Source organism: Oncorhynchus nerka, linkage group LG11 (assembly GCF_034236695.1).
Source record: "Oncorhynchus nerka isolate Pitt River linkage group LG11, Oner_Uvic_2.0, whole genome shotgun sequence".
Lineage (NCBI taxonomy): Eukaryota > Metazoa > Chordata > Actinopteri > Salmoniformes > Salmonidae > Oncorhynchus > Oncorhynchus nerka.
Window position 1 is genome coordinate 21,458,518 of NC_088406.1, and position 27,413 is coordinate 21,485,930.

General features: G+C 44.9%; 1 protein-coding gene across 1 annotated transcript; it reads right to left on the minus strand.

Annotated features, from left to right (window-relative positions):
- LOC115136594 (integrin-linked protein kinase) lies at positions 1-27,024 on the minus strand. The gene is made up of 13 exons (XM_029672137.2): positions 26,889-27,024; positions 25,128-25,415; positions 4,742-4,907; positions 4,189-4,284; positions 3,989-4,085; positions 3,795-3,878; positions 3,470-3,555; positions 3,179-3,288; positions 2,869-2,996; positions 2,535-2,656; positions 2,293-2,392; positions 2,010-2,140; positions 1-1,877 (listed from the first exon to the last, which is right to left on the minus strand). Exons 2-13 carry the CDS (start codon positions 25,214-25,216, stop codon positions 1,728-1,730), a joined length of 1,359 nt encoding a protein of 452 aa, XP_029527997.1. The 5' UTR covers positions 25,217-25,415; positions 26,889-27,024; the 3' UTR covers positions 1-1,727.
- Between the last annotated feature and the right edge of the window lie 389 nt (positions 27,025-27,413).

A 27,413-nucleotide genomic window follows, 5' to 3' on the forward strand; every position in this document is an offset into this window, starting at 1 on the left:
TTTCGGACTAGATACCAACATTTTTTTTATTAATATACTTATAAATTACATACATTTGTATAAGACATGCTTGGTTTTGACTTTCACCCCAGTGATTCAGCAGAAATAAGCAAGCTGGTGGAGGCACAAAGAACTTGTGTTCAAAAACAAATAAGTATAACATTGGCCAATAAAGACGGAAGTCATATCAGGGCACAACAATGCAGTGAAGTCAAAAAGCAACAGATAGCAGAATGTTAATGTTATCCCCTTATTGTCCATTTCATCTTCACTCGCCTGTGAAAAGTTGAGAATTGCCTCAGGCATAAACATAGCCACAGAATTCAACGAAGATGAGAGTTGAAGAAAACAAATCCCAATGATCTGAGGGCAGAAAATACTGTGGATGAAATATCCCAAACTGTCTGATGCAGTGCACAGAGAGGTATGCTTCCCAGTCGAAAAACTTTGTGCATATATTGACAAAATGTTGTCATTTGATTTGGTGTTCAGCAGCATTCGACAGGTGGTTTTTTCACCTGTTACAGCACACTTCTCTTCCTTGATGCAAGCTGAAGTTTGGTAGCAAAAGACCACGCCCTTTCATCAGTGATTGGTCAACAGGAATTCTTCAATTACATGTTGTCATTCTATGAGAAGTTTTCACACACATTTTGTTAACTTGAGAAATACTGCAACATGCAGCTTAGATGTAAAATTGTTGAACTAAGACTTCAGCAAAAAGGTCAATATTGATTACAGATTCCTTGATTTATGTTAGATTAATTCAGGCAATTTTGAGGAAGTATGGCTGTGTTGTTGTACGGCTTCTGATGCGGGCTAAAGTAATATTGACGCTTCTTTCTCGTTTTTCAAGCAAATGTCTTAATGAAGTATGCAAGGCACAGACATTCCCGTCGCCTAACCAAGTTATGCTAGGATCAAACCGAACCTAGTATGCGGATGCCTTATAAAGTCAGATACTATACTTCTGACTTCCCACTCACGAGGGTAGTTCCCTCTTTCAACATCCATTGGAATCAAAGATGAACAATTAACACAAAGTAGCGCACGTGTAAAAAGTGGTTCCGCTCATTCCCCTGCACTTCCTGAAGAATACTGGACATGGAAATGCTTTGTTGGATAAATAGCAGGAGCAGTCCTATAACCCTGTTTGCATACATACATACTACTTGCACTTGAAACGATAAAGGAAACAAGCCACATAGTACACACTCAGTTCCACAAGACAAGCTTCAGGATAATACAGCAACGTGTTGTTTTCGGAAGAGCTTTCATTATCAGGAATAATAGGTTGCAAGTCACTTAACAGCGTCTGACCCCTAGTTAGTGAGACCTCCTCCAAAGGTAAAGAAAGCAGTGCGAAAGACACATTGTCATCCTGACCTCCACAGGTTATTCAGTCACAGAGGCTTGTACTCAGTCCACATGATTAGAACACAACAGTCGTAAGTGTCAGTTCTTAGCTCCAGCATGGACGCGATAAGACAGTGACGTAGATGAAAGTACTGATAAAAACGTGTGTTGATAAGTCAAGTAAAAATCATAATCAAGAATAGAATAAGTGACTGTCGCCGGTTTCAGAGGCTTAAGTTAGTGACATTGAGGGCAGCGGTAAGTTTTGAGAGTAGGTCTAAGGCAACACTGGTAAGCACCACATCTCTGGATGATATCTGGGGCAAGATATCTGGGGTTTTGCTCTGCTCAAGGCAGAGCAAAAAAGCAGTTCACTTGTCCTGCATTTTCTCTAGGATGGGTACGATCATGTCAAATTTAGGCCTCTTGGCTGGATCTTCGTTCATACAGATCTTCATGAGCTTGCAGATGTGGGGTGAGATGCCCGGAGGAATTGTGGGTCGTAGGCCTTCCAGGGCCACCTGAGGGCAGAACAGAGATAGAACCATGTCAGAGACACTGGGAAGGACAAGACTAAACTGAGACATGTGTTTTGAGATTCCTGTTGTAACGAATCCTATAACTTCCAGCACCCTGAGCTCCAGCGGTCTCACCTTCATGCCAATCTCCATGTTGGAGAGGTCAGCGAAGGGCACCTCCCTGGTCACCAGCTCCCACAGCAACACAGCGAAGCTCCACATGTCTGCTGACCGCCGGTTGATCTCCTCAGGCTTCTTCTGCAGGGCTGCATGGGCACAGGACAGAGAGAGAAAGAGGATCACACACACATTCATAGCTGTAGGAGTTGGATGCCTTATAGTTACATAAAGCAAATATTTACATTCTCAACGGTGAAAAGCGGTAAGCAGAGAAAAAGTTGCTGAGTGTGTAATGTACCTTCAGGGGCTACCCATGCTGGGGAGTACATCCTGCCAGGACACTGGAAGGAGAACTTGACGTCTGACATGCTGATCCTGGCTGTCATGTCCTCGTCGATCTGTCAAGGAATATCAGGTCATTATAACAGTGGGTTTTGAACACAAAGTCAGTCATCCACCAAGGCATAAGAAGCATGAGTGAAACACATGACAACTACAGTACATCACTGAATATGTCATGTTAATGTCAACATCTCTCACCATGACACTTTTGCTGTTGAGAGAGTGTCGAGAGATCATGGGCTCGAGCGTGTGGAGGAAGGCCATCCCACAGGCAATGTCCAAAGCAAACTTCACCGCCTGTGTCTGGTCAACCACAAAGTCTGACAGACGACAACAGAGCCATGTCAGTCATTTTCACACGTCAGCAACAGCTGTAACATTGTACTCCGTCTCTAGTAACTAGTACAGTAATATGAATTGCTCTCTTTTCCAATACTTAAGCCTGCACTTCCAAAAGACGTCCAGGAATATTCTATGAATCAATGACCTTATTGGAAGTCTTTAGTACAGTGCAGGTTAATGTGGTACTCACTGGTGCCCTCGTGAAGCACGTTGTAGAGGGAGCCATAGGGCATCCAGTGTGTGATGATGATGGGGTGAGGGGCGGGAGGAGACTGACACGCTCCCAACATGGGCAGCACATTGGGGTGGGAGAATATCCTGGGATGGGCCCAAGGAAGAGGGACAGGGGGGGAGGAGACAGACAAATATGCATATAGGATGGGACATATGAGGGACAATCCAGTAAATAAAAAAAGGTACAAGAGGAAGACAGACATGATATCCACACAACAGGAGAAATTACACCTACAATGAACAATAAGCAGGTAAACCGTTATTACCGGAGTTTGGGATACTCCTCATTGAAGTCTCTGCTTTTTCTGGTGGACCAGTCGCGAACCTTCAACACTTTCACCACAACCTCATTCCCCTGCCAGCGGCCTTGCCACAACTAAAGAAGAAAGAAGCATTGAGACAAAGTTCCAGCATAACCTCCACAATATGACAACATACAGTGTAACTATGCAAAACAAAACATATGCTGGTGTGAGATTGATCACTTTGTAACATGCCTTATTGTGGACATCAGTAACAGATAAAACAACAGTCATGTAGAAACAACAGCTCCATACCTCTCCAGACTGGTTCTCATTGATCTTAGCCAGGAGGGAGAGCTGTTTGAAGTCAATGCCCGCTGCTTTGTTCAACGTGCCGTTACCTGTAGGCATTGACGCACAGAGGACAGAGTTGAAGAGCATAGCTAAAGGCCGAGGTCTGGCAAAAAGCCTTACTATTTCTGCACAATTTAGCACACTGAAAGGCAGTGGAAATGTCATCAGGCACCTTGGGGACTACCAGAGACCTGTGGGACATTTACTGGATAATCATTCCTACAAACTGTACCCGATATTCACTTCTCTTCTTGCTAGTAAATGGCTTTGTGGCTGTGGGACTTACGGGGTCGAGTTCTGGTGGTGCCTTTCCAGAACGTGTCCTTGAAGGGGACCTTGGTCAAACTCTGGCCCAACTTCTCTGCTTTCTCTGAGAGGGGGGCGAACACAAAGCACGCATTGATTAGGTAACAGGGCTAACACACAGACAATAATCACCTTTTTCTTGCCAACATTGCAGAGTAATGGGATGTTGAATACCTTGGAGGGCTTCACGCAGGTGAGGTTTGGCTTTGTCCAGAGGAGTTTCTCCATACTTATTACAGATGTTCACCTGAGCTCCGTTAGTCACCAGGTCCTGAGGAAGACAGACATCAATGTAACTCTAGTGGTACAAAAGCTGTTGTTCACACAGAAAACAGAGACAGTGGCCAGAGTAGGCCACCAGGGGGCATACTGACCTCGGCCACTAACTCCTGTCCCCAGAAGCAGGCGTAATGCAATGGTGTGTTGCCGTGCTCATTGGCAGTGTTGGTGTCTGCTTTGCACTGGATCAGCTAGGAGACCGAAACACAAGATTAGACACAACAAAAGGCTGTCCAGATCCTGTTTGGATTATATACAGTGATGCCAGTAATCCAACTATGGCAGGCCTGGAAAAGGATATCTCCTGTCTGCTCACACATTCCAGAGGTATCGTGACATGTCTAATATTAAACCAAATCATAACCATGGTTATGCAGCGCTACCAAACCAGAAACTGTGACTGATGTCAGTCAGCACTGCAACAAGAGCAGACAAGTCTTAACCATGCAGTGAGTTGGGGTGTTGGGCAGCCATCAACTCTGGTTTCTTAAGTTCCTTCCTGGGCTTTAATAGCTGAAGCTATATCAACCTAAAGAGAAGCTGTATCAACCCAATGATATAATTGACATCAAGTGTTTGTGTGTGTGTAGTAAGTGCAGTGTGTATGTATGTAAGTAGTTTTTGTGCAGTGTCTCCACTCAGCCCCACCTTGCCCACGATGTCTCTGTGGCCGTGGCTGGAGGCCAGGTGCAGGGGCGTGTCATCTCCTCTGTTCATGACGTTGATGCGAGCCCCTCTCATGATGAGCATGTCCACCACGCTGGAGCGGCCTTCCCTGCAGGCCCAGTGGAGAGGACTGAAGCCATGGTCATCCCTGAGGACAGAATAACATCACACCATACTGCTTTCACACCACGGACCGTTTGCTACTAGCAAGGAGGAAACTACTAGCCCCTGGTCATTTAACAACAACCACCCAACCCTGTCATATAACAGCAGTTTCGAACTGAAAGCGCCTAGCAGGACTCTGTCTGACTAATGGTGTAGGCCTATCTGGATTCTCAGTACTAAAGGACATGAGATACTGCTACCTACAGCATAGCCTTGTACGTAACTGAGAGGTAAGCAAAAACTCCCTGTGCCTGCTTGGCCTAATGGCTTATAGAAGCATGAAGTGCCTTTAAGTAAGCCTAAGCCTATCTAGTTAAAACAGCAGAGTTTGGCAGTAGGCAGGGGAATGCAGTGCAGCAATGCACAGCTGTGAGCAAAGAACAGAGAAATGGTGAAAACAGATGATCATGACTGATAGTGAAATTCTGTCAACATCCAGCCAGGAAACAGGAACTGAATATGAACTCAGCCTGCCCTGCAGTCAGTCACAGAGCAACAGAGGAGATGTGCTGCTGGCAGTGGCAACCCGTCCCACTCTGCATTAGTCACATTGACAGAAACACATGTTAGGACAGTGGCCTGACAGGACAGAAGTGACACCTCATGACAGCGTCCCCACGATGACCTTAACAACCATAACAGTGACAATGACAGTCAGACAGAGGGGCAAGAGAGCATGGTTAGTGTGTTCAGTCCGATTGAACGTTGCGTAACGCTTTGTACTGAACAACATGTTTCTCCAAAACCTTCAACACAGGAACTGTTTAACTGAAAATGTCACATTTTCTTTTTCATACTGAGCCCAGGCAGAGAATGTGTGCATGAAAAGGAAAGCAAAGTAGAAATGTGGACAAACAGAGCTGGCCGGCATATGGTAGAGAGGCAGCGGGGACAGACCGAGAGCTGGCCGCGCGTATGGTAGAGAGGCAGCGGGGACAGACCGAGAGCTGGCCGGCGTATGGTAGAGAGGCAGCGGGGACAGACCGACAGAAAGTAGTGCGAATGGCCCAGTACATCACTGGGGCCAAGCTTCCTGACATCCAGGACCTCTAATACCAGGCGGTGTCAGAGGAAGGCCCTAAAATGTGTCAAAGACTCTAGCCACCCTAGTCAAAGACTAGTCTCTCTGCTACCGCATGGCAAAGGGCACCGGAGCACCAAGTCTAGGTCCAAGAGGCTTCTAAACAGCTTCGACCCCCAAGACTCCTGAACATCTATTCAAAATGGCTACCCAGACTACTTGCATTGCCCCCCCTCCCCTTTTACACCGCTGCTACTCTGTTATCATCTATGCATAGTCACTTTAGTAACGCTACCTACATGTACATATTTCCTCAATTACCTCAACTAACCGGTACCCCCATGTATATAGTCACGCTATTGTCATTTTACTGCTGCTCTTTAATTACTTGTTACTTTTATTTCTTTTGTATTTTTTTTTAACGGCATTGTTGGTTAAGGGCTCGTAAGTAAGCATTTCACTGTAAGGTCAACACCTGTTGTATTCAGCACACGTGACTACTACAATTTGATTTGGTATAGTAGTGAGGCAGTGGGGGCAGACAGAGCTGGCTGGCGTATAGCAGTGAGGCAGTGGGGGCAGACAGAGCTGGCTGGCTGGCGTATAGCAGTGAGGCAGTGGGGGCAGACAGAGCTGGCGGGCTGGCGTATAGCAGTGAGGGCAGACAGAGCGGGCTGGCGTATAGCAGTGAGGCAGTGGGGGCAGACAGAGCTGGCTGGCTGGCGTATAGCAGTGGGGGCAGACAGAGCTGGCGGGCTGGCGTATAGCAGTGAGGGCAGACAGAGCGGGCTGGCGTATAGCAGTGAGGAAGTGGGGGCAGACAGCTGGCGGGCTGGCGTATAGCAGTGAGGCAGTGGGGGCAGACAGAGCTGGCGGGCTGGTGTATAGTAGTGAGGCAGTGGGGACAGACAGAGCTGGCTGACTGGTGTATAGTAGTGAGGCAGTGGGGACAGACAGAGCTGGCTGGCTGGTGTATAGTAGTGAGGCAGTGGGGACAGACAGAGCTGGCTGGCTGGTGTATAGTAGTGAGGCAGTGGGGACAGACAGAGCTGGCTGGCTGGTGTATAGTAGTGAGGCAGTGGGGACAGACAGAGCTGGCTGGCGTATAGTAGTGAGGCAGTGGGGACAGACAGAGCTGGCTGGCTGGCGTATAGTAGTGAGGCAGTGGGGACGGACAGAGCTGGCTGGCTGGCGTATAGTAGTGAGGCAGTGGGGACAGACAGAGCTGGCTGGCGTATAGTAGTGAGGCAGTGGGGATAGACAGAGCTGGCTGGCGTATAGTAGTGAGGCAGTGGGGACAGACAGAGCTGGCTGGCTGGCGTATAGTAGTGAGGCAGTGGGGACAGACAGAGCTGGCTGGCTGGCGTATAGTAGTGAGGCAGTGGGGACAGACAGAGCTGGCTGGCTGGTGTATAGTAGTGAGGCAGTGGGGACAGAGAGCTGGCTGGCTGGTGTATAGTAGTGAGGCAGTGGGGACAGAGAGCTGGCTGGCTGGTGTATAGTAGTGAGGCAGTGGGGACAGACAGAGCTGGCTGGCTGGTGTATAGTAGTGAGGCAGTGGGGACAGAGAGCTGGCTGGCTGGTGTATAGTAGTGAGGCAGTAGGGACAGACAGAGCTGGCTGGCGTATAGTAGTGAGGCAGTGGGGACAGACAGAGCTGGCTGGTGTATAGTAGTGAGGCAGTGGGGACAGACAGAGCTGGCTGGCTGGCGTATAGTAGGGAGGCAGTGGGGACAGACAGAGCTGGCTGGCGTATAGTAGTGAGGCGGTGGGGACAGACAGAGCTGGCTGGCGTATAGTAGTGAGGCAGTGGGGAAAGACAGAGCTGGCTGGCTGGCGTATAGTAGTGAGGCAGTGGGGACAGACAGAGCGGGCTGGCTGGTGTATAGTAGTGAGGCAGTGGGGACAGAGAGCTGGCTGGCTGGTGTATAGTAGTGAGGCAGTGGGGACAGACAGAGCTGGCTGGCTGGTGTATAGTAGTGAGGCAGTGGGGACAGACAGAGCTGGCTGGCTGGTGTATAGTAGTGAGGCAGTGGGGACAAAGAGCTGGCTGGCTGGTGTATAGTAGTGAGGCAGTGGGGACAGACAGAGCTGGCTGGCTGGTGTATAGTAGTGAGGCAGTGGGGACGGACAGAGCTGGCTGGCTGGTGTATAGTAGTGAGGCAGTGGGGACAGACAGAGCTGGCTGGCGTATAGTAGTGAGGCAGTGGGGGCAGACAGAGCTGGCTGGCTGGTGTATAGTAGTGAGGCAGTGGGGGCAGACAGAGCTGGCTGGCTGGTGTATAGTAGTGAGGCAGTGGGGACAGACAGAGCTGGCTGGTGTATAGTAGTGAGGCAGTGGGGGCAGACAGAGCTGGCGGGCTGGCGTATAGTAGTGAGGCAGTGGGGACAGACAGAGCTGGCTGGCTGGCGTATAGTAGTGAGGCAGTGGGGACAGACAGAGCTGGCTGGCTGGCGTATAGTAGTGAGGCAGTGGGGACAGAGAGCTGGCTGGCGTATAGTAGTGAGGCAGTGGGGACAGACAGAGCTGGCTGGCTGGCGTATAGTAGTGAGGCAGTGGGGACAGACAGAGCTGGCTGGCTGGCGTATAGTAGTGAGGCAGTGGGGACAGACAGAGCGGGCTGGCGTATAGCAGTGAGGCAGTGGGGACAGACAGAGCTGGCTGGCTGGCTGGTGTATAGTAGTGAGGCAGTGGGGACAGAGAGCTGGCTGGCTGGTGTATAGTAGTGAGGCAGTGGGGACAGAGAGCTGGCTGGCTGGTGTATAGTAGTGAGGCAGTGGGGACAGACAGAGCGGGCTGGCGTATAGCAGTGAGGCAGTGGGGACAGACAGAGCTGGCTGGCTGGCTGGTGTATAGTAGTGAGGCAGTGGGGACAGACAGAGCTGGCTGGCTGGTGTATAGTAGTGAGGCAGTGGGGACAGAGAGCTGGCTGGCTGGTGTTTAGTAGTGAGGTAGTGGGGACAGACAGAGCTGGCTGGCTGGTGTATAGTAGTGAGGCAGTGGGGACAGAGAGCTGGCTGGCTGGTGTATAGTAGTGAGGCAGTGGGGACAGACAGAGCTGGCTGGCTGGTGTATAGTAGTGAGGCAGTGGGGACAGACAGAGCTGGCTGGTGTATAGTAGTGAGGCAGTGGGGACAGACAGAGCTGGCTGGCTGGCGTATAGTAGTGAGGCAGTGGGGACAGACAGAGCTGGCTGGCGTATAGTAGTGAGGCAGTGGGGACAGACAGAGATGGCTGGCTGGTGTTTAGTAGTGAGGCAGTGGGGACAGACAGAGCTGGCTGGCTGGCGTATAGTAGTGAGGCAGTGGGGACAGACAGAGCTGGCTGGCTGGTGTATAGTAGTGAGGCAGTGGGGACAGACAGAGCTGGCTGGCTGGTGTATAGTAGTGAGGCAGTGGGGACAGACAGAGCTGGCTGGTGTATAGTAGTGAGGCAGTGGGGACAGAGAGCTGGCTGGCTGGTGTATAGTAGTGAGGCAGTGGGGACAGAGAGCTGGCTGGCTGGCGTATAGTAGTGAGGCAGTGGGGACAGACAGAGCTGGCGTATAGTAGTGAGGCAGTGGGGACAGACAGAGCTGGCTGGTGTATAGTAGTGAGGCAGTGGGGACAGAGAGCTGGCTGGCTGGCGTATAGTAGTGAGGCAGTGGGGACAGACAGAGCTGGCTGGCTGGCGTATAGTAGTGAGGCAGTGGGGACGGACAGAGCTGGCTGGCTGGCGTATAGTAGTGAGGCAGTGGGGACAGACAGAGCTGGCTGGCTGGCGTATAGTAGTGAGGCAGTGGGGACAGACAGAGCTGGCTGGCGTATAGTAGTGAGGCAGTGGGGACAGACAGAGCTGGCTGGCTGGCGTATAGTAGTGAGGCAGTGGGGACAGACAGAGCTGGCTGGCTGGTGTATAGTAGTGAGGCAGTGGGGACAGACAGAGCTGGCTGGCGTATAGTAGTGAGGCAGTGGGGACAGACAGAGCTGGCTGGCGTATAGTAGTGAGGCAGTGGGGACAGAGAGCTGGCTGGCTGGTGTATAGTAGTGAGGCAGTGGGGACAGACAGAGCTGGCTGGCTGGTGTATAGTAGTGAGGCAGTGGGGACAGAGAGCTGGCTGGCTGGTGTATAGTAGTGAGGCAGTAGGGACAGACAGAGCTGGCTGGCGTATAGTAGTGAGGCAGTGGGGACAGACAGAGCTGGCTGGCGTATAGTAGTGAGGCAGTGGGGACAGACAGAGCTGGCTGGCTGGCGTATAGTAGTGAGGCAGTGGGGACAGACAGAGCTGGCTGGTGTATAGTAGTGAGGCAGTGGGGACAGACAGAGCTGGCTGGCTGGTGTATAGTAGTGAGGCAGTGGGGACAGACAGAGCTGGCTGGCTGGTGTATAGTAGTGAGGCAGTGGGGACAGACAGAGCTGGCTGGCTGGTGTATAGTAGTGAGGCAGTGGGGACAGACAGAGCTGGCTGGCTGGTGTATAGTAGTGAGGCAGTGGGGACAGACAGAGCTGGCTGGCTGGTGTATAGTAGTGAGGCAGTGGGGACAGACAGAGCTGGCTGGCTGGTGTATAGTAGTGAGGCAGTGGGGACAGACAGAGCTGGCTGGCTGGCGTATAGTAGTGAGGCAGTGGGGACAGACAGAGCTGGCTGGCTGGCGTATAGTAGTGAGGCAGTGGGGACGGACAGAGCTGGCTGGCTGGCGTATAGTAGTGAGGCAGTGGGGACAGACAGAGCTGGCTGGCGTATAGTAGTGAGGCAGTGGGGATAGACAGAGCTGGCTGGCGTATAGTAGTGAGGCAGTGGGGACAGACAGAGCTGGCTGGCGTATAGTAGTGAGGCAGTGGGGACAGACAGAGCTGGCTGGCTGGCGTATAGTAGTGAGGCAGTGGGGACAGACAGAGCTGGCTGGCGTATAGTAGTGAGGCAGTGGGGACAGAGAGCTGGCTGGCTGGTGTATAGTAGTGAGGCAGTGGGGACAGAGAGCTGGCTGGCTGGTGTATAGTAGTGAGGCAGTGGGGACAGACAGAGCTGGCTGGCTGGTGTATAGTAGTGAGGCAGTGGGGACAGAGAGCTGGCTGGCTGGTGTATAGTAGTGAGGCAGTAGGGACAGACAGAGCTGGCTGGCGTATAGTAGTGAGGCAGTGGGGACAGACAGAGCTGGCTGGTGTATAGTAGTGAGGCAGTGGGGACAGACAGAGCTGGCTGGCTGGCGTATAGTAGTGAGGCAGTGGGGACAGACAGAGCTGGCTGGCGTATAGTAGTGAGGCAGTGGGGACAGAGAGCTGGCTGGCGGCTGGTGTATAGTAGTGAGGCAGTGGGGACAGACAGAGCTGGCTGGCGTATAGTAGTGAGGCAGTGGGGACAGACAGAGCTGGCTGGCTGGTGTATAGTAGTGAGGCAGTGGGGACAGACAGAGCTGGCTGGCTGGTGTATAGTAGTGAGGCAGTGGGGACAGACAGAGCTGGCTGACTGGTGTATAGTAGTGAGGCAGTGGGGACAGACAGAGCTGGCTGGCTGGTGTATAGTAGTGAGGCAGTGGGGACAGACAGAGCTGGCTGGCTGGTGTATAGTAGTGAGGCAGTGGGGACAGACAGAGCTGGCTGGCTGGTGTATAGTAGTGAGGCAGTGGGGACAGACAGAGCTGGCTGGCTGGTGTATAGTAGTGAGGCAGTGGGGACAGACAGAGCTGGCTGGCTAGTGTATAGTAGTGAGGCAGTGGGGACAGACAGAGCTGGCTGGCTGGTGTATAGTAGTGAGGCAGTCACTAAAGGGGGACTAAAAGAACAACAGGACAAGCATTCTCTGCAGGCCTTATAAGGGTCGGGGAGACTTCCTTCACCAGGGGCGCACACACACACACACACACACACACACACACACACACGACTCCCCAGCTGCTATGTGTTATGTCATGCTGCATTTCTCGGGCCTCTGCTGCTTTATCCTGTCACTGGCCTTCATCACCTCAGCCCCCCCTCCAGATTGTTCCCGCACACGCCAAAACTTCTCCACTACCCTCCCTTCTACCACTAGCTCCCTCCCTCTTTCCTTCTCTCTCTCTCGCTCTCTCTCTCTCACACAGCCTGTCAACAAATGGAGAGGAATTTGGCGATGAAATTTTCCATTCTCCACTTATTCCTGAATGTCAGAAGAATTCCATAGGGCTCTGGTGTGCTTATGATTTGTGCCAAGATGTGTGACGCTCTGTGTATAAATTAAATCATGCTGCACTTTCTAGAAACACAACAGTGAGAGAAAAGTGCTGAATGTTTAGATCTGGAAGTTGAGAACTGAGGGGGTATTGTGATGAAAACAGCCCCCTTTATGGAGTTCTAACCCTCCACTTCCACAACAACACACAGAGGAGACAGTGTTCCAGGGAAAACAGCATCAATGAGGCCCACAGAGACCCTGCCTCCCCTAACACACACCATCCAGAAACCTGGGTGGATGACCTGTAGATGTGCTCAGAACAGATTTAGCCCAATGTACTCATACGGCAGTGGGGGCAGACAGAGCTGGCTGGCGTATAGTAGTGAGGCAGTGGGGGCAGACAGAGCCCTCCTCTGTGGGGCGGCAGGGTAGCCTAGTGGTTAGAGCGTTGGTCTAGTAACCGGAAGGTTGCAAGTTCAAACCCCCGAGCTGACAAGGTACACATCTGTCGTTCTGCCCCTGAACATGCAGTTAACCCACTGTTCCTAGGCCATCATTGAAAATAAGAATTTGTTCTTAACTGACTTGCCTGGTTAAATAAAGGTAAAAAATAAATTTAAAAAAACACTCCAGCAGACAATGATATCAAGTAGGACAGTAATTGTAAATCAATGATCCCAGCAGAGTTCATTCAGGATGAATACTATGGCTGTACAATATGGGCCCCAAAAAATCTAATTGCCATTTGTTTTCACCAAATATTGCGATTTGACACACAATATGAAGCAAACCACTTAGATGAACTGTTGGAATCAAAGAAATGTAATGACTTGTATTTCAAAATATTGCATGCGATATGGATATTGAGCGTCAATATTACGATTTCAATGTGAATTTGATTAATTGTGCGGCCATAGTAAATACAGGCCATTTAAAGCGACCTATCAACCCCTCAGTTGGTCACTAAAGAAAGCAGTGGTGTAGTGGTGCTTGGAGAAATGGGTATAATCAAATTTAGCAAAACATTTCCCAAATTGCCCACCAGGCAAAGATAACCCCCGTGAAAAATGTAATGTGAAACAGTGACATACCCTCTGAATGACCTAAAATGATCAATCAAATATTGGTCTTTCACAGTAAGGACAACCAAAGCTGTAAAAAGAGTGTCAAATGAGCCAGACATTTTTTCTTCTTTTTTTCCCCAGTCACTTTTTTTTAATAGAAAAAAAACATTAATTGTTGTCGAAGTCCATAACAATGCTTAAACCACAACAACACTTGAGGTCTGTAGTTAGTTACCCTTTAATTCTAGTGCACAGGCACCTAGAACTGTTGTTTGGTTAATGGGTAGCCTAGTGGTTAGAGCGTTGGTCTAGTAACCGGAAGCACATGAGATGGAGGTTGCTAAACAAATGGCCACTGGATTGACGCAAATAATCATGGCGTCTTTGTAGCTAGTTAACATTTAATTGAGGTTTTTCGGAAAGCCTTCCCCTCTACCAGAAGACTGTTAGGCCCATCATTAGCATTGCTATATTTTTACTGTTCCTTAATTGTTTGAAATCTGGACGTTTCACTTGATATGAGGCATGTCTTAACTTCTTCGAGATAGGGGGCGCTCTTTTAATTTTTGGATAAAAAAACGTTCCCGTTTTAAACAAGATATTTTGTCACGAAAAGATGCTCGACTATGCATGTAATGACTATGCATGTAATTGACAGCTTTGGAAAGAAAAAACTCTGACGTTTCCAAAACTGCAAAGATATTATCTGTGAGTGCCCCAGAACTAATGCTACAGGCGAAACCAAGATGAAATTTCATACAGGAAATGGGCCAGACTTTGAATGCCCTGTGTTCCAATGTCTCCTGATATGGCTGTGAATGCGCCAGGAATGAGCCTGCACTTTCTGTCATTTCCCCAAGGTGTCTGCAGCATTGTGACGTATTTGTAGGCATATCATTGGAAGATTGACCATAAGAGACTACATTTACCAGGTGTCCGCCCGGTGTCCTCTGTCAAAATTATTGCGTAATCTCCAGGTCCATGCGAGTTCCATTTTCTCCAGAGGAGAAACCAAACTGCCACGAATGATTTATCATCGATAGATATGTGAAAAACACCTTGCGGATTGATTCTAAAACAACGTTTGCCATGTTTCTGTCGATATTATGGAGTTCATTTGGAAAAAAGTTTGTTGTAATGACTTAATTTTCTGTTTTTTTCTCAGCCAAACGTGATGAACAAAACAGAGCGATTTCTCCTACACAAATAATATTTTTGGAAAAACTGAACGTTTGCTATCTAACTGAGAGTCTCCTCAATGAAAACATCCGAAGTTCTTCAAAGGTAAATGATTTTATTTGAATGCTTTTCTTGTTTTTGTGAAAATGTTGCATGCTGAATGCTAGGCTTAATGCTATGCTAGGCTATCAATACTCTTACACAAATGCTTGTTTAGCTATGGTTCAAAAGTATATTTTGAAAATCTGAGATGACAGTGTTGTTAACAAAAGGCTAAGCTTGAGGGCAAATATATTTATTTCATTTGCGATTTTCATGAATAGTTAACGTTGCGTTATGGTAATGAGCTTGAGGCTATAAATAGGATCCCGGATACGGGATTGCTCATCGCAACAGGTTCTTGCTTCAAAGTACCCTATTGCCCAAATCCCACCATAGAAACATGGAGGCAATAATTTGATAAAGGATTCCTCATATGCATTCTCTTGTTCTATTGGTTTTCTAAATGCTTTGTCTAGAAGCCAAAGTCATTATTCCTAGTGTTCCATCATAAGAGCTCTCCTCTAAATTTCTAACAGATATTTCCATCTCTGTCCATGAAACTGCTCACATAAACAATGCGCATTTTAGAATGGTCTTTTCCCACAAATTGCATTTTGGAACTTTCACACGTATACCAGTGGCGGATTGTGCCGTTTAAGTTGAGGGAGGACGATTATTTCTCTCTCTCTTCATGAGCATGGCCTTATTTCTATTACAGCATATTGGATGACTGTCATTCATATTCCATTCACCCAGTTCAATTTAACAGCAGTAGGTTTAGGCTACTACATGATACTCTAATTTTCCTTATACCCATCATGAGGTAGCTACAGCCTAGACTATGAATGAGAGTTTACTAGGTGCACAGGTCGAGAGAAGATTGAGGTGACACATGGACAGACAGTGACACATTCAATAACGCCTCGCACACTCTTGCCTGTATCTAGCTGATCTAGGGTGTAATCATTAGTCCAAACAGCTGCATAAGAGTTTCTATTATACAAATTCAGAAATGTTTAACACCATTTCATTCACTTCCATTTAAGATTTTTTTATTTTTTTATTTCCCCAACAGAATCAGCAGAATGAATACACCCTTGAGCACACGTAAACACAGTTCACTTTCATAGCAGCCACGTTGTATTCCTTCTTGCATCTATGTGCTCTCCTCTTATGACCCTTTCCCTTCGTTTGTGGACATCAAATGCACAACACATCAGTTGTGTTACCAGGCCAAAAAAATAAAAAATAAAAATTCCAAGCCTAACCATATGAGGTCGACCGATTATGATTTTTCAACGCCGATACCGATTGTTGGAGGACCAACCAAAGCCGATACCGATTAATAGGCCAATTAAGTTTTTTATTTTTTTGTAATTATGACAATTACAAACACTGAATGAACACTTATTTTAACTTAGTATAATACATCAATAAAATCAATTTAGCCTCAAATAAATAAACATGTTCAATTTGGTTTAAATAATGCAAAAACAAAGTGTTGGAGAATTACTTTAAAGTGCAATATGTGCCATGGAAGAAAGCTAACGTTTAAGTTCCTTGCTCAGAACATCAGAAAGCTGGTGGTTCCTTTTAACATGAGTCTTCAATATTCCCAAGTAAGAAGTTTTAGGTTGTAGTTATTGTAGGAATTATGATTTTCTCCCTATACCATTTGTATTTCATATACCTTGGACTATTGCTTGAAGCATTGCGAAGAGCTGCTGACAAAACGCACAAAAGTGCTGTTTGAATGAATGCTTACGAGCCTGCTGGTGCCTACCATCGCTCAGTCAGACTGCTCTATCAAATCATATACTTAATTATAACATAACACACAGAAATATGAGCCTTAGGTCATTAATATGGTCAAATCCGGAAACTATCATTTCGAAAACAAAACGTTTATTGTTTCAGTGAAATATGGAACCGTTCCGTATTTTATCTAACGGATGGCATCCCTAAGGCTAAATATTGCTGTTACATTCCACAACCTTCAATGTCATAATTACGTAAAATTCTGGCAAATTAGTTTGCAATGAGCCCAAACTGTTGCATATACCCTGGCTCTGCGTGCAATGAACGCAAGAGAAGTGACACAATTTGACCTGGTTAATATTGCCTGCTAACCTGGATTTCTTTTAGCTAAATATGACGGTTTAAAAATATATACTTCGTTGTATTGATTTTAAGAAAGGCATTGATGTTGATGGCTAGGTACACGTTGGAGCAATGACAGTCCTTTTTAGCGAAAGCGCATCGCATCGATTATATGCAACACAGGACACGCTAGATATCTAGTAATATCGTCAACCATGTGTCGTTAACTAGTGATTATGATTGATTGTTTTTTTTATAAGAGAAGTTTAATGCTAGCTAGCAACTTACCTTGGCTTACTGCATTCGCGTAACAAGCAGGTTCCTCATGAGGCAGGTGGTTAGAGCATTGGACTAGTTAACCGTAGGGTTGCAAGATTGAATCCCTGAGCTGACAAGGTGAAAATGTCATTCTGCCCCTGAACAAGGCAGTTAACTCACCGTTACCAGGCAGTCATTGAAAATAAGAATGTGTTCTTAACGGACTTGTAAAAATAAATGTAAAAAAAAAAAAATTGCCGAAAATACCTATTTCCAATTGTTATGAAAACTTGAAATCGGCCCGAATTAATCTGCCATTCCGTTTAATCGGTCGACCTCTAAACCATATCCTAGCTGCTACATACAACTTACATCGTTGACACCATATTACCTAAGGTCAACATAGCTAATAGAACTAACGTGTTACAATAGAACGAACCTGCTACAAACACACAGTAATGTTACAGAGTAGAGGTCGAATGATTAATTAGGGCCGATTTCAAGTTCACAACAACCGGAAATCGGTATTTTTGGGCGCCGATTTCCGATTATAAAAAAATAAAAACACATTATACCTTTCATTTAACTAGGCAAGTCAGTTAAGAACACATTCTTATTTTCAATGACTGCCTAGGAACTGTGGGTTAACTGTCTTGTTCAGGGGCAGAACGACAGATTTTCACCTTGTCAGCTCAGGGGTTCCAATCTTGCAACGAATGTAGTAGAAGCCAAGGTAAATTGCTAGCTAGCATTAAACTTGTCTTATAAGAAACAATCATAATCACTAGTTATAACTACTGATCCAGTTTAGCAGGCAATATTAACCATGTGAAATTGTGTAATTTCTCTTGCGTTCATTGCACGCAGAGTCAGGGTATATGCAACAGTTTGGGCTGCCTGGCTCATTGCGAACTAATTTCCCAGAATTTTACATAATTATGACATTGAAGGTTGTGGAATGTAACAGCAATATTTAGACTTAGGGATGCCACCCGTTAGATAAAATACCGAACGGTTCCGTATTTCACTGAAATAATAAACGGAATATGAAATACAAATGGTATTGAGAGAAATAGTCCTATAAATACTATATTAACTACAACCTAAAACTTCTTACCTTGGAATATTGAAGTTATGTTAAAAGGAACCATCAACTTTCATATGTTCTCATGTTCTGAGCAAGGAACTTAAACGTTAGCTTTTTTACATGGCACATATTACTTTCTTCTCCAACACTTTGTTTTTGCATTATTTAAACCAAATTGAACATGTTTCATTATTTATTTGAGGCTAAATTGATTTTATTGATGTTTTATATTAAGTTAAAATAAGTGTTAATTCAGTATTGTTGTAATTGTCATTATTACAAATAGTTTAATTTTTTATCAAATCGGCCGATTAATCGGTATTGGCTTTTTTGGTCCTCCAATAGTCGGTATTGAAATCGGTCGACCTCTATTGCAGAGTACAGTCAGTAAGCGTTTAGCACTTACACCGCCGGTAATAAATTAGTAAAACCAAAAACGTACCATGATTTGGAAGAGTTCCAGTGTTGTGTTGGATAGTCATAGCCAGCTAGCTAACATAGCATCCCTCTGTTTGAGTAAGGTGTTTGAGTCAGGTGTTTGAGTAAGCTAAACTAGCTAGCTGCATTTGCTAGCTAAGTAAGTGAAACTGGAAAAAAAGATGAAATCTCTTGCTTCTCCTTCATTTTGGAAGAAATTCATTTTTAAAAACTGTTCAACTATTGTATTCATCTCTCAGAGTCAATTACTCACCACATTTAATGAACTGCAGTTCTAGCTAGCTGTAGCTTATGCTTTCAGTACTAGGTTCATTCTCAGATCCTTTGATTAGGTGGACAACATGTCAGTTCATGCTGCAAGAGCTCTGAAGGGTTCGAGGACATCCTCCAGAAGTTGTCATTATTTCGGTGTAAGTCTATGGAAGGGGTGAGAACCATGAACCTCCTAGGTTTTGTATTGAAATCAATGTACCCAGAGGAGGATGGAAGCTAGCAGTCCTCCGGCTACACCATGGTGCTACCCTACAGTGCTGTTGAAGGTCTACAGTAGCCTCATTGCAAAATAGTTTTATCTATTATTTGGTGACATGAATATATTTAGTAGTTATCTAAAAAGGATCCATTTTAAAATGTTTCACAATTTATTTATTTTTATTCACCCTTCCTCCTTCGAGGAGCATCTACTGGCGTAGACCTACCGCCGTGTGCCCATTTCTATGCCTAAAATGTTAAGAACCATTAACATTTTAAGATAAACATTCTGATTGATTCCATCAGTCTTAATTGTTACGGTGTGTGGGGATTAAGTAGTGAGTATTCTCAATGTCAATTGAAGAATACGTGGGTATACAGCGTATACCCTCCACTACACCACTGCAGGAGATATTATTTCACAGAAAATGCTTGTTTAGTTGTCTGAGTTGAGTGACAAAGTAGCTAACTGCCCTCTAAGGTCTCTTCGTTGAGCAGAGCAGCCCAAGCAGAGCCGTTGCTATGGATACTCAGAGCCGCAATATGCAGAGTGCATGCAGAGAGGAGAAGCTAACGGATTTACTAAAAGGAAGTTATTTCTGATTTCGGCCAGGGCCTTAAATTTGGCAGAAGCGATCTGGCTTGGGTAGTGTAGGGCTGGAACATCGCGGGCATGGTTCGGGATTAAAATTCATGCCTGTGCAGGGCTCTGACCCAGGCCAATGAATCAGTCAGTGGAGCCAGGAGTGGGGGTGTCTCCAACCTTTCCCAGCAAGGTTGCCCAGGCCAGGGGGCTTCAGAGGTGCTTTCTCCTGCCTGCCCCCCCTCCCAACCCCCTGGGTGGGGTTATTTCAGGCAGTTCCACCTGCCAACAGGGCTCAGATTTGTAGACTGAAGAGCCCCATCTACACCCTGTCTGTCTCTATGCTGAGCTCACTGTGAGATCATATGACTCACATCAATAGGCTGATACGGATTTACTCTTTCACACTAGTCTATTTGCACACAAGAAACAAGTCATCCACACAGCCACAGAAAGGAGAGTCAAGCTACCAATTAAAGAGGTATGACCTTGATTTGAGAAATCTCATACTTGTTTCGTGTCTGACTGTAGCCTACAGTAGGATTGGTTGCAGCTGGCTCCAGTGGGAGCTGGGAAGGCCAAGAGTATACAGCTGGCTCTACAGTTCACACCCCAGTCCCGGGCCAGCCCCTCTCACACAGACGTAACGTTAGGTTGGTGACCCTCCAAGACCACTATGTGATCTGCCCAGTCAGGGGCTAGGCGGGTGAACAATATTTACCAACCTCCCCTGGGGAATTAAATATAAACAGCATTCTCCATGACCATACACAACCCACCCTGCCTCCTCACCAAACAAGGAGCCTCTAACTCATTACCATGGTATATCACAGCACTGAATATAGACTGGAGGTCGACCGATTAATCGGAATGGCCGATATCAAGTATTCATAACAATCGTAAATCGGTATTTTGGGGTGCCGATTTACAGATTTAAAAAAATATAGCCTCAAGTATATATATATATACTATATTTATAAATATACCTTTATTTAACTAGGCAAGTCAATTAAGAACACATTCTTATTTTCAATGACGGCCTAGGAACGGTGGGTTAACCGCCTTGTTCAGGGGCAGAACATCATATTTTCACCTTGTCAGCTCGGGGATCCAATCTTACAGTTAACTAGTCCAACGCAATAACGACCCGTCTTTCTCTCGTTGCACTCCACAAGGAGACTGCCTGTTACGCGAATGCAGTAAGCCAAGGTAAGTTGCTAGCTAGCATTAAACTTATCTTGTAAAAAGCAATCAATCATAATCACTAGTTAACTACACATGGTTGATGATATTACTAGATATTATCTAGCGTGTCCTGCGTTGCATATAATCTGACTAAGTATACAATTATCTAAGTATCTGACTGAGCGATGGTAGGCAGAAGCAGGCCTGTAAACATTCATTCAAACAGCACTTTCAGGCGTTTTGCCAGCAGCTCTTCGTTGTGCGTCAAGCATTGCACTGTTTATGACTTCAAGCCTATCAACTCCCGAGATGAGGCTGGTGTAACCGAAGTGAAATGGCTAGCTAGTTAGCGCGCACTAATAGCGTTTCAAATGTCACTCGCTTTGAGCCTTCTAGTAGTTGTTCCCCTTGCTCTGCATGGGTAACCGCTGCTTCGATGGTGGATGTTGTTTTGTGTTGCTGGTTCGAGCCCAGTCCTATAATTCCTATAATAACTACAACCTAAAACTTCTTACCTGGGAATATTGAAGACTCATGTTAAAAGGAACCACCAGCTTTCATATGTTCTCATGTTCTTGAGCAAGGAACTGAAACGTTAGCTTTCTTACATGGCACATATTTTACATGGAACATATTGCACTTTTACTTTCTTCTCCAACACTTTGTTCTTGCATTATTTAACCCAAATTGAACATGTTTCATTATTTACTTGAGGCTAAATTTATTTTATTGATGTATTATATTAAGTTAAAATAAGTGTTCATTCAGTATTTTTCTATTGGCCGATTACATCGGTATCGGCTTTTTTGGTCCTCCAATAATCGGTATCAGCGTTGAAAAATTATAATCGGTTGACCTCTAATATAGGCCTAATGACAGCTTTTCACCCACAGCAGAAATCTACAGAAGTAGTCAGCTAGACTAGAGAAGAAATTAAAGCAAGAATCCTTAACATGAATTATACTTCTTGAATGTGCTTTGACTATACTACGCCTCCAGCCATGGTTCACACTCCTTTGCCACCCGACAGTTTTCTGGAACAGTCCACAACACAAACAAGGTATTTTCAAGAGTGGGGAGTCGCATTTGTAATGTTCTGGTGTCGGCTTTTTCTATGCTAAGTGGACCAAATACACTGACCGTCTGAAAAACCTGCGTTTACACAGGCAGCTCTTTCTGGTCTTTTGCCAAATTGATCAGCTCTTTTGCCAATAATTGGTCAAAAGATAGGAATTGGGCTGCCTGTGTAAACGTAGCCAATATTATCTTTAAGAGCCTCAATCTTCAGTGTAGGAATTTTCTCAAATGTTCAATTACAGTTTCAGTTAAAATCAGAGATGGGTATAAGAGAAAATAAAGTAGTATGGTAGAGTTGGCCTAAATGAAAGATTCAAATTCAAGAAATAGCCTTATGCTGCATTTTTTTAAAGTGTCACTCATTTGCGTACGTTTGTAATTAGCTGGTCCATCGTGAGGAAATGTCAAGGGGAAATGAGTGGCACCATCTAATACCACTGGGAGAGGAGTACAGGAAACAGAAGAATGATTGAGAGGAAGGTGTTATGGCTCTGCCTGTGCATTCCTTCTGCAAAAACTCAAACTACGTTTCATCCATAGTCAAGTAATTCCGTATAAAAGAAAAAACAATATCTGTGATGGAAATAGGAAGTGTCGGTACAATTTTATAAATGGCGACAGAATTTGTTCGTTCGACATGGAGGGATCATTTTGTGTCTGTAAATCTCATCATGCAAAAAAAGGCGGTGGAAAGAGCTTTATGCACAAATAGATTTATTAACCAACATCAACTACGTTATATGGAATTGTTTTAACAAGGGCAAACCAGGGATAAGCTTTCAATTTGATATTCAATTAAGATACCTTGAAGTATATAAAAAATATATAAAAAAGTGAAAAACATTGTGTTTGCTTTACTGCCATACAAACGCATTGAATAACAGATTCACAACATGGAACAGATTGTCCCCCAACAAAATCTAAAGGTAGTGTGTTCTGAAGTATCTGTCCTAGATCTGAGACAGGAAAGATCAGGAAACCTTTCCATTTATTTCATGTGTATTTAACCCTTTATTTTTGCCACTAAAAGGTCTCCATATGTACTTCCATTCATTTTTTCAGCTGGTACCAGGGACCTTCAGACGAGTCGTTTTATTACGGTAATTAAGACTTCTGCGGGGGCGTGAACATCGACCTTAGGGGCTTAAGATAACATTTGAGGCCCACATCTTGGCAGTGTAGAGAAATCTTGCCATTTTAAAACCAATTTGCAGCTACTCTACAAATGTCTTCATGGAGCAGAGATAATTGTTTGCCTTTTAAAAACAAATTTACTGCAATTTCATGCAGTTTGCCATGGATAAAAAATACGATAATGCTAAAGTCAGGTGACTGTCTAGCTTCTATTTTAGCAATTGTTAGTTCTCAAAGATTATTCAAAGAAATATATAGGTCCATCATCTTTTCTACATACTGTATATATGTTTTGTCATTTACGTTTGCACAGAAAGCATTTTACCGTCCCGGAAATGTATTTTTAATAAATATACATAAAAAAATTTAAAAAAACTGTTTGTATTTCAATGGCAGAAAAATCCTTGCACACACTAAGGCTGCGTTTGCCCAGGCAGCCGAGTTCTGATCTTTTTTCCACTAATTGGTCTTTTGACCAATCACATCAGATATTTTTCAAAGCTGATCTGATTGGTCAAAAGACCAACTAGTGAAAAAAACAGAACAGAAATGGGCCGCCTGTCTACACGCTGCCTAACACACGTTTGCAACCTACGTCCAGCCCACAACAATTCCCTGGTTTACACCTCCCCCTTTCTCTTGCTCATTTTTGGCGTGTTATTCCTTGTAAGGGAATTCAGCATTCCACTACGGTCCTTGTCTCAGATTTACGTTTGTGCATCCACACAGAGAAGAGAGCTCACAATCACCTTCACTAAACCATCAATGAGAAAGTGTGGGATAGGAATATATAGGATATGGTGGGATTCAACAGGGTGGATGTGGGTGTTTGTACAGTCAGCTATAAAACCCATGTAATCACAGTTATTGCAGGGGCTGAAAGGCCCAGTAGGAAAATATACATCAACCTAACCGATAAGTGGGACTTGACAGGCAATCGGCTAATGGAGAAGGGTCACACGTGTTAGGTTGGCCGTGCAAACTCACACAAATACAATAGATCCATGCATGTGTATCCCATAGGCTACTTACAGTGAAGTACACACAATAGTATGAACGCAAAACTAAAAATGAAACAATGAACGCTGGTAAATAAAATCTATGCATAGTGCTCTGTAATGTCTAAGCAAGGTAATCAACAACAATCAAGCCTCTGCATGAGACTGAGAAAAACAGCTTCAGACAGCATTGCCCTGGGGGCAGCAATTGTGTCTCTCTATAGTTCCGAATGCAGAGATAACAGGCCTGAATATAGGACAGAAGAGGTTAAAAAAAAATGTATATTTTCTTTTAAGTCACCTTCCTCCAGAAATGTCTGAGATCCAGCAGTTGTGACAAGGATACATACAGGAGAGGAGGCCAGGACGCATGATGTAGCCTGCTTTGTAAGGCTGTGTTCACACAGACAGCCAATTGTGATATTTTTTCCCCAATTGGCCTCTTGACCAATCACATCAGATTTTTTCACATGGGATATTTTTCTGAGTTGATCTGACTGGTCAAATGACCGAGAAAAAAAAAGTTAGAATTGGGCTGCCTGTGTAAACGCAGCCTAATGGACCTCCAAATGCAACCATTAGAGCAAGGCTATAGCTTTGCAGTCTACAATAGAGTCAAATGAAAACAGCCACATAAACAAGCTAAGGCAGGAAACACCCATTATTTTTTATCTTCTCTTCTCTCTGTCTTTGCCCAGTAACCTGATATAAATGGCAAGCCAAACAAATGTTCAGAGCAGTGCACATTTCCAAGACATTTGCCATCCTTGGCTTCATTTTAAGTTCACATTCCAAGCCAAGTCACATGTTCAGAAAGAAGTGGATTCAAATCTCAGGTCACAATCACACAGAGTTGGGGAGTCGGGCTGGCTAGGAGTCCAGCAACAAACAACCCTCGACAACAACCACATCAAAAGAAAGACAATAACAGCGCAATTACCCAGCAATGTTACCCATCAGCTTTTGATGTACGAGTAAACCAATACACATCCATGTCCTCTCATTGTACATGGGATGATGTGGTGGCTATCTGTACATTCCTGGAAGTTTTCCCCATTTCAGCTGTGTGGAACTAATTGTATGCACAACTCAAGGGTCATAACATCACAGGGGATTGGCAAAGAACAGATGTAAAAGTATTAATTGCCAATATCTGAATCCATCGAATGACTCCACCAAGCAACTGCATCATTTGTGTATTGCGCTATAGAATAATGACTGAGCAGTCCAACATTTGGATGTGATATCATATTTTAACATCGAAGAGTGTGTCCAATAGAGACATGGCTTCCTGATAGCGCGTCACAAGCTCCTGCCTACATGCATGATTCTGAGACTTGATACTGATAGCAGGTGAATGAATATCCTTGTACGTACAATTCAACATCTGACACAAAAATGTTTATGTAAAAAAAGGTGCTGATAAGTTACTCACCCCTGATTGAGGTCATTCTCTGTGTTGTCCAACCATAGGCGAACAGCTACTGCGTTGCCTTCCCGGCACTGGGTAAAAATATCATCCATGATGGCTCACTCTGCTTCTTCTGTTAACTTACACTCACACTCTGAGAGACGTTGATGGGACTGGGATACACAAGGGAGGCAGCTAAAGGAATTCAGGGGTGGCCTGGAGTGCATTCGTCCCTTAGCAAGGAGACAACAGCTACAGTCAGGGACACCGACAGGAGACGTTCAGCTACACTGGAGTTCCAGTGACACAATCCTGAAAAGACAAACACGAGAAGTATGATGCTCGACGAACAGAACTACAGACAAAGATTCCTCACAGTTCTTAAATACATTCTAAAACATGACAGTGAACACTGTTCCGACTACCAACCAATGTAATCTATAGACTAAAAACTTTGACGAGGTCACAGCAGGCTTTCAGGGTCCTCATTAGTTTCACAGCACTGCAGCACAAGGATTGTCTAGTTGCACTGCAACAGGAGACCTCTCAGGCATTGAGCAATCCAGTCAAACTCTGAATCAACTGCATTGGGTGTGCAGTAAAGCCAAGTTGTTTGTGATTTACCTAATACAGTGTTCCCCAAAAGCAGGGTGCACGTTTTGGTTATTACCCCAACACTACACAGCTGATTCAAATGATAAAACTTTGATGATTAGTTGAATCAGCGGTGTACTGTGCTAGGGCAAAAAACAAAACGATTACCGAGTTTGGGATACCCTGACCTAATGCCTGGTGACTCACACCTTGACAAACTGCAGTAATCCACTACTCGGAGTTGAGTTTAAAACCCTGTTTGAACAATTTTCTGAAGGCTTCTCAGGGCTAGAACACAAACTGCATACACTTTCATTTTGGGTTTAGTTTAGACTGATTTGAAATTCATAGATTAATGTATTTGTAAAGTCAAGCAATGGTCATATTAGTGCTATTGGTGGATATTATCGTACATGCACAGATAAATAGCCCATGAGACCCATGGCATGAGCAGTGGCTGTCAGGAAGCATTCCACATTACATTTCACTAGCTAATCGCATAAAACTAGCTAATTTATAGTACCTGACAGTTAGTTTGAGCAAATGTTCTTGCTAGGGTTCTTTCCCAAAATACAATTGCTAGTTAGCTATAGCCATTTAGGTAGTTAGCCTAGTAGTTAGTGACGAATGATTTATTTGAGATTAATTAAAATATAACTCGGTGCTGTGTAAATTACTGTGTTGAAGCAAAGTGTAATATTGTGTAAAAAAATAATGTACAAAAAGTACAAATACTGTATCTACCATTGTAGACACTGACAACAGCAACAATCAGGGATCATTGGCCAAAGGCAGCCCAACATATCTAGCTACTAACGTTATACTAAGTTAGCTGGCCCGCTACTCCTACTATAGTACAGTACCTGGCATTCGAGCTAGTTTGATAGTTAGCGTTACTTAGCAGCAGTTTTGAATACTGATAATAGGCTACTGTTTTCAGTCCAAAGTTATACTGTGGCTAGTTACTGCACTAGGTACTTAACTTTGTTCAACAACCATTTATACTTAGTTACATTATCAAGCCCCGTAAAGAGGGAAAACAGTTGGAGCCGTTTTTCCTCCTCTTCTTCTTCTTTGACTTCAGACCGGACGCCTGAAGCTAGCAATCTCGATAGCAAACAAACCCAATACATATTATGATTTCTAAGTGTGAATATACATCAGCGTAAAAGACAACTGAATTGAACTTACCCTATGGATTCAACAGGATATATTACTACACAGAAAGAGTTAGCTAGATTGGGATTGAAGCAGATTGTCTACGTCCCCAGTGTCCACACCCCGACCGTAGTTTTACGTGGGAGGAAAAATATTTGCCCTCGTCCACTACCAAATTACCCATACTAGCGCCCTCTATCGGAAAACAGCCACTTCTTTCCTGTGTGAAGATTCATTTCCGTTCCTCCAGGGCACGTTTTTCTCTCAGGTTTTAATGACACCTTTATTCTAGGCTTAGCTGTATATTTTCATTTCACCGAACCCAACATGACAACAAACATGTCCATTAAGAAGTCTCTGCTGGGGGGCTCCAACTGTGGTGAAGACGAGAGAATGAGGAGAGGACAGTGAAAGTACCCTCCAGACTTAATGATGAAAAGCTTTTTTGTCTGTGGCCATGCATCTTGGATGGTGATTCAAAGATTGTAGGAAGCTCTACGCTTTGAGAATAAGTGCTGAGGTATGTAATAAATAACATGTAAATGCAATGTCTCATCC